General features: G+C 46.2%; 1 protein-coding gene across 1 annotated transcript; it reads right to left on the bottom strand.

Annotated features, from left to right (window-relative positions):
- Positions 1-404: 404 nt before the first annotated feature.
- Positions 405-6,245, bottom strand: LOC147885908 (protein LEAD-SENSITIVE 1-like). Its single transcript, XM_087396369.1, has 2 exons — positions 5,916-6,245; positions 405-1,330 (listed from the first exon to the last, which is right to left on the bottom strand). The coding sequence occupies exons 1-2, from the start codon at positions 6,007-6,009 to the stop codon at positions 672-674; spliced, it is 753 nt and encodes a 250-aa protein (XP_087252495.1). The 5' UTR covers positions 6,010-6,245; the 3' UTR covers positions 405-671.
- Between the last annotated feature and the right edge of the window lie 218 nt (positions 6,246-6,463).

Below are 6,463 nucleotides of genomic sequence, written 5' to 3'. Positions count from 1 at the left end.
ATGACATGAGTGATCGTTGCTTGGACTAGATTGTCTTTTTTGTAAAAATTGCTAAAACGTGATTAATTTTGTAAGCTTTGCCAATATTGATAAGGTGCCGTGATGCCTTTGCTCAAGAGGGAGCAAATAGCCCTCACCTTTGGTTCTCTTATGCTTCACACTCAAATTCTATATTGAAGTAGGATGTGATGTTCTTTAGTTAATTTGATTCTATTTACTAAAAATCTAATAGCATAGGGACAGTCATGCAAATTTGATGCGGATGGATGGATCATGCAGTGCTCTCCCTAGCCACAATTATTGACGGACATTACTCTCATTGAGCTGCTGGCGCAAATGCAGTAATGCAGAATATATTATGCCTCTGATCCATGTAGACAAAATAACTAGGAAACCCCAAAGCACTTTTTAAAACATCCATGCGGGTAAATTGGCAAGAAAAAAGAATTCCGAATGGCTACCGATTACACTGACATCACCATAAAACAGCTTTTTTATGTTCCAATACGTCCAAAATAGCAATAAAAGGGGAAATGGTGCTTGCCAGCTCTCTCATGATGTCAGTTCCTGTTTGCAGAAATCACAGCACCAGTGCCATATGTGATAAGCCTACTCTAGCTTGCACATGATACACAATCCTAAGACTCATCAGCATCATATCCTCCAGGATATTACTGGCCTTGGCTATCTGCAGGTGCTGGATCAAGTCTCAAAACCAAATCCTCTACTGAGACCTTGGCTATATCTTTCCGAATGCCTAGATCTGCTGAATATCTGCTCAGGCAATACACTCCTGCACTTACTGCGATTGCCCCCCATGGTTCAGTCATGAGGAGCTTCAATGGAGAAGCACACACAGCCGACAATGATACTCCAAGGAATGAGACAGCTTGCCCACTCCTTCCAATTGAATTTCTTTCCATAACCAGGAGCCCTGTCTTACAATAGATGGAAAAGTCCTCACAATTGTTCCAGAAAATGTGGTAACAACCAAACCCATTTTCCAAAAGATATCTTGCACGATGGATAACTGCTTCTGGTGGATCTGAGAGAGCAAGTGTACATGTTCCCCCCCGTGCTTTGGCAAGAAAGACAAATGTATTTTCCCCATACTGAAAGCGATATAATGGACATCCAAAGAGAAAACATTCCAAGCAGGACAGTAATACTCCATTCCTGTCCGTATTTGGACCACACTTTTGACATGGACTTGTACAAGCAGGAGAAGACCTGGAGCTCATAAGGAATTTTTCCAAAATGGTACGAGTCCCCATCTCTTGCCCATGTCCTCTGGTAAAATGGATCACATTGCCATCACCAACATAAATGCCTGTGATTGCAACCTCAACACCAATAGAAGATTAAAGAAAAAATGAATGCTGCCTCTTCAACTCAAGACTATTTCAAAGCTAAATTTCTTCAAACATATAATATAAAATACAAGAACGTGTTAAATCTCCTTGAATTATCAATGCTCGAACCACAAAGAGACTAGCTCAAACCAATACCATCAGAATGGAGACACTATGCAAAACTGCAAATATTCAAACTAAATGAGCCCCGAGAAAAAAACATGAGTTTGTGTCTTGACTTCAGTACTGAAACCATCCTTTAAGAAGAGAAAGAGAAAGCCTCTAATTAGCAGAGGTGCAAGGTCTGTTGGAAAGGTCACCTCCATGTAAGCCCCCAAATGAGGAGAGCATGGGGGAGGGAGACCTAGGGCAAGGGCAGCACCTCACAGCAAACAGAGGCTGCATCGAGAGCAGCTTATGTGCAGGAAAGATGGCGGGGCATCTAGCCTTGGAGCTGGCCTGGCAGGAGGTGACCGAAGAGCAGCAAGATGGTGCTGATGGATGGCGACACATGGCAGGGTGCTGCAGCAGGAAAGGCGCCTACCTATGGACAGGTCTTTGGGCAGATCTATGGCCTGCAATAGGCCTGGCAGGAGGGCAGGTATGCAGGGCACCAAGGTGGCCTGGTGGAGCAGCAAAGGGGGCTGCAAGTGGGCAGTGCCCTGCCCTTATGTAGCCTATAGGGCTGGGCTGGCTGGTTGGCTGGAAACCAGGTCAGCCAGCACACAGCCCTACATTAAGTTCCCACAGCCCCATAGGAAGGGCTGATCTTCATCCAGCAGATCAGCCAAACAAGGAGCAGGAAGGAGCAGCAGAGCCTCATCCTCAAGCCTACATCCAGGAGGTGAAGGAGAGATAGAGGCGGTGCTGCAGACTTATCTCAGAGGGTTGAACCCTAGGGCAGCAAGGTGCTGAGATCTGGACACAGAGTGTACATACGCTCGAGGTGGAGCATGCAGGCTCAAAGATCTAGAGGTATCCAGTAGATAGTAGAAGAACCTTTTGGTAAGATCAGAGGACCACATCCTAGTGGGACTCCGGATCTATCTTTTGTATTATCTTCATAGATTTGGACGGAAATATATTATTTTGGTGGATTCTATATCTGGCTTCGTTCACTGTCTATTTGCTAGTCTGCATAACACATCTATGTGAAGCACTTTAAGTAAAGAAGTTTGTGATTACACCCACACAACGCACTGTGAACTCCTAGGCTATTCTATCAATCTTCCGCTGTACGTACCCTCTGTTGGTCGATTTCTAACAAGGTCCTCGTGCCTGAACAAACACATGGAGAAACCTAAGGGAGAGAGAAGCCAAAGGTTCCGAATTAGGCACCCAACCTCATAGGACTATCAATGGTCTAAAAATGTGCTGCATATGTTACAATGCTGAAGTACATAAAATGACCAAACGCTTTTCACAACTACCAGCATGCTCTGTGGTTTTTGCTGATTCCAACCAAACATTTTTTTGTTTGGTAAATCTCCACTCACTCAAGGTCAGCTCCTTATAATCTGCAACTTTACAGAAATCACCCATTATCCATCAGCTTGAAAGGCTATTTCGAGAAGTCTCTAATGTGTTCTAAATTATATCGTCACCATCCTAGCTGTGGGGGCGAAAGTCTCATCGAAGTCAAGTCCCTCTGACTGTACATAGCCTTTCACCACCAATTGAGCTTTGTACTTGTCCAAGCTCCCATCAGACTTGAACTTAAGCTTGTACACCCATTTGGTACACTTGGTCGGCTTCACCTTCCACTTGGTCGGCTTGTCCACCAAATCCCAGGTGTCATTTTTCAGAATGGCGTCCATCTGCTTGCATAGCATCCTGCCATTCTGGGATATCCCTCGCTTCCTCGAAGGATCTGGGCTCCTCAAGCTGAGCCACCATAGCATAGTTCGCTTCACGTTGCATTGAGACCGCCGCGCTCCGGAACTGCTGTAGGGAATGTCAGTGACCCATGAGTCTGCTAAAGTCTTCAAATACCACTGAGGTAGCTTCTTCTCTAAAGGAGGTACCTTCACTGGAGATGCCTTCGGAGCCGGCACTAGAACATCCTGCTCCTCCTCCTCCTCATCGGGTTCTTCAGTCGTCTCCACCTCCTTGATGGTGACCTTGGGTGGGGGTTATGTCGAAAGTTCTTGAACCTCTGATAAGGATCTACTTCTTCACCAGGTTGTAAAGGCGATAGGCCTTGGATTCTTCACTGTATCCCACAAAGATACATCTTCTGCTATGGGAATCAAGCTTCGCCCGCTCATCTTTATGCACACGAACAAATGCATTAGAGCCGAAAATCCGTAAATGAGATATGATTGGTTTCTTTTTGTAGTAGGCTTCATATGGAGCCTTATCATCAACAGCCTTGGTCTTGATTCTGTTGAGGATGTGAACAACAGTGTTCATAGCTTCACCCTAGTAAGCTTTCGAAAAATTTCTCCCTCGCAACATGAACAAATCTATCTCTGTGATGGTCCTATGCTTTCGCTTCAACTCCATTTTGTTGAGATACGAGAGCTGTATTGAGTTGCCGCTTGATCCCGTGCTTCTTGCAAAATCCATTGAACTCGATAGAAGTGAACTCCCCCCCTCTATCTGTGAGGAAGGCTCTAACTGTCTCCCCGTCTCCTTTTCTACCTGGGCCTTCCTTTCTTTGAATTTCTCATAAGCCTGAGACTTCTAGGCCAGGCAGTATATCCAAGTCATTCGACTAAAATCATCCACAAATAAAAGAGAATACCGCGAACCTACGAATGAATTTGTTGACATCACACCGCAAATGTCGGAATGAACCAACTCGAGTGGCTTCTTGACCCGTTCATGTAACCTCATGTAGATGATCACACATATACTATGAAATCTCACTGGAACAGCACATGAGAAAGAGAGACAAAACTCAGACTATATTCTTCCACAGACTGTGGGATAAACAAGCTCCAGACGAGCACAAAGAAGCCAGCAAGATGCTGTCCAAAAACTGCTGAGTGTTGCTGAGAACTCTTCCCTCAAAGAACGCTGCCAGTGAGTGTAGGCTTCAGTTCAGTGGATGAGGAAAGAAGAGGGGATAGGACCACTATGAAACCTCGCTGGAACAGCACATGAGAAAGAGAGACAAAACTCAGACTATATTCTTCCACAGACTATGGGATAAACAAGCTCCAGACAAGCACAAAGAAGCCAACAAGGATGCTGTCCAAAAACTGCTGAGTGTTGCTAAGAATTCTTCCCACAGAGAGCTGCCAGTGAGTGTAGGCTTCAGTTCAGTGGACGAGGAAAGAAGGGGGGATAGGACCCCCTTTTGTAGCCCAGGAGCTGGGGCAAATCAGCGGGTCAGAAGGGGCCGACTCAGCCCCTTCAGCCAACCTGGACAGCATCCCTATGGGGAGCCCTGCAGTTGGCTATTTGGCCGACCAACCAGGCCCAATTCTGGGCCTATATAAGGCCCTGCTGTAGGGTCTTTGCTGCCCTACAGACAGCCTTGAGCCAGGCCCCTTAGGAGGCCCTGGTGGATGCCCCTTTTGGATGTAGTGGTGCCTACCCTGACCCCTACAATCTACTGCCCCTTTGTCCCCTCAGTCGGGGGCTCACAAGTGGGGTCAGAGTTAATCCACGAAATATTTTCCGTTTGACTTGTATACTTCAATCTTGATGTGTTCTACACTGGTCGAATATTGGGAAAACTCCCATAAATATGACAGTAGTCTCTACTATTGAATCATAAATATGACAGTAGTCTCTTCCTGTATCCAGTTTGCACTTCCAAAACTCGGAAGTTAGTTCCAAAGTAGGAAAGCTCATCAAATATGACGTCCCAATTCTGGACAGTCAAAATATATGCTTTTCAACCTCGAAAAGTGAAATCCAGGATCCTAACTCAAAGTCAATCTGACCGGTCAATCTTTAAAAAAACCTTGAGTATAAGGAACCAATATTTCTACGGACATCATGATTTAAGGTAGCATCTCATAATTGTCTGTATCAATAATCTATTATAAAAAAAGGAGAAGATAGTCTAACACCCTGCTTGTAGCTTGTGCATAGGATTTGAGGTTGTCACACGCATCCTCCACAAGATGATTGGCATGCCTATGGCCCTGCCTGTAGCTCGTGCATAGGATATGAGTTACATGTAGGGCCAATACAAGCAGGATGCACAGGTTGGAGGAGGTACTCAAACCATGGAAACACTTGGACCCACTAGAGGATTGTAAAAAAAAGTCGCAAACATAGGGTAGCCACATGTGCTCTACCATGCAGCAGGGTCGACCAAGCAGATGCATCCCACAGACGAAACTACATGAGCAGCAGCTAGCACGTTAGCATGTCCCATGCATCCAGTCAGCAAGCACGCAGGTTTGGGTCAATCTGGCACAGAGCCAGACCTTCTCTAAATGTTCGATCACTGCTAAACATTTGCTGATTCAAGTCATTCTTTTGACAAAATCCTCCACATACACATTTCGCCCCTCCTCCATCGTTGTGTAAGCGCTGATGTTCAGAAATCTGTTGCAGTTCTATGGTTCCGGTTATACTATGTGTTTCAGGAGGAAAGCATACCGTGATGGGCGTAAGAGTAAGCGAAACGCCAGGAGTATATGTGGTCGCCAGGTTGGAGCTCCTCCTGAGAGATGCGATTGGAGAGAAGCCCCATGAAAGGCGCCCACCCGACGCCCCCGCTTCAATAAACTACGCTGAACCCTGATAACTCCTGTGTAAGAAGCTTGACGTTGTGCTCTCTTTGAGGCCAACCTCTCTCCACTGGGTGTAAACCGCAGCCATCTTCACTTCTTCGGCCATTGTGACTCTTTTACAGTGTCTCGGGAATGTCAGGCAACGGGTGACGTTTGGGACTTCCAAGGGCTTGTTTCCACGGCGCTTCTTGTTTCCCCACGGGCGCCAAATACAGCGCCAGTCTCGCCACCGCGTGATGAGGTGGCGGTCGGGAGGTTGCACACCTAGGATTGGATCCACATCGTAATCAGTGGATGCAGCACTCTGGTGCTGAAATGTATCTACCCAGATCTTGTGTCCTGTGTGGACCTGCATTTGGCCTACGTGGAAACAAGCCCCAAAATTGAACTACCACTGTCCGCGGCGGATTCCTC

The sequence above is a fragment of the Dipteris shenzhenensis genome, chromosome 25 (genome assembly GCF_047967505.1).
Source record: "Dipteris shenzhenensis isolate YYH24624 ecotype China chromosome 25, Dip_SZ_1.0, whole genome shotgun sequence".
Lineage (NCBI taxonomy): Eukaryota > Viridiplantae > Streptophyta > Polypodiopsida > Gleicheniales > Dipteridaceae > Dipteris > Dipteris shenzhenensis.
The sequence above is the reverse complement of the archived record's forward strand: the minus strand, read 5'-3'. Positions and strand labels throughout refer to the sequence as shown.

Excerpts from the sequence above, each read along its gene's own strand:
- LOC147885908 (XM_087396369.1), bottom strand. The coding sequence starts at position 6,009 with ATGGGGCTTCTCTCCAATCGCATCTCTCAGGAGGAGCTCCAACCTGGC. Across the intron at positions 1,331-5,915 it reads TTACTCTTACGCCCATCACG|GCATTTATGTTGGTGATGGC; the intron begins GTATGCTTTCCT and ends TTGCAATCACAG.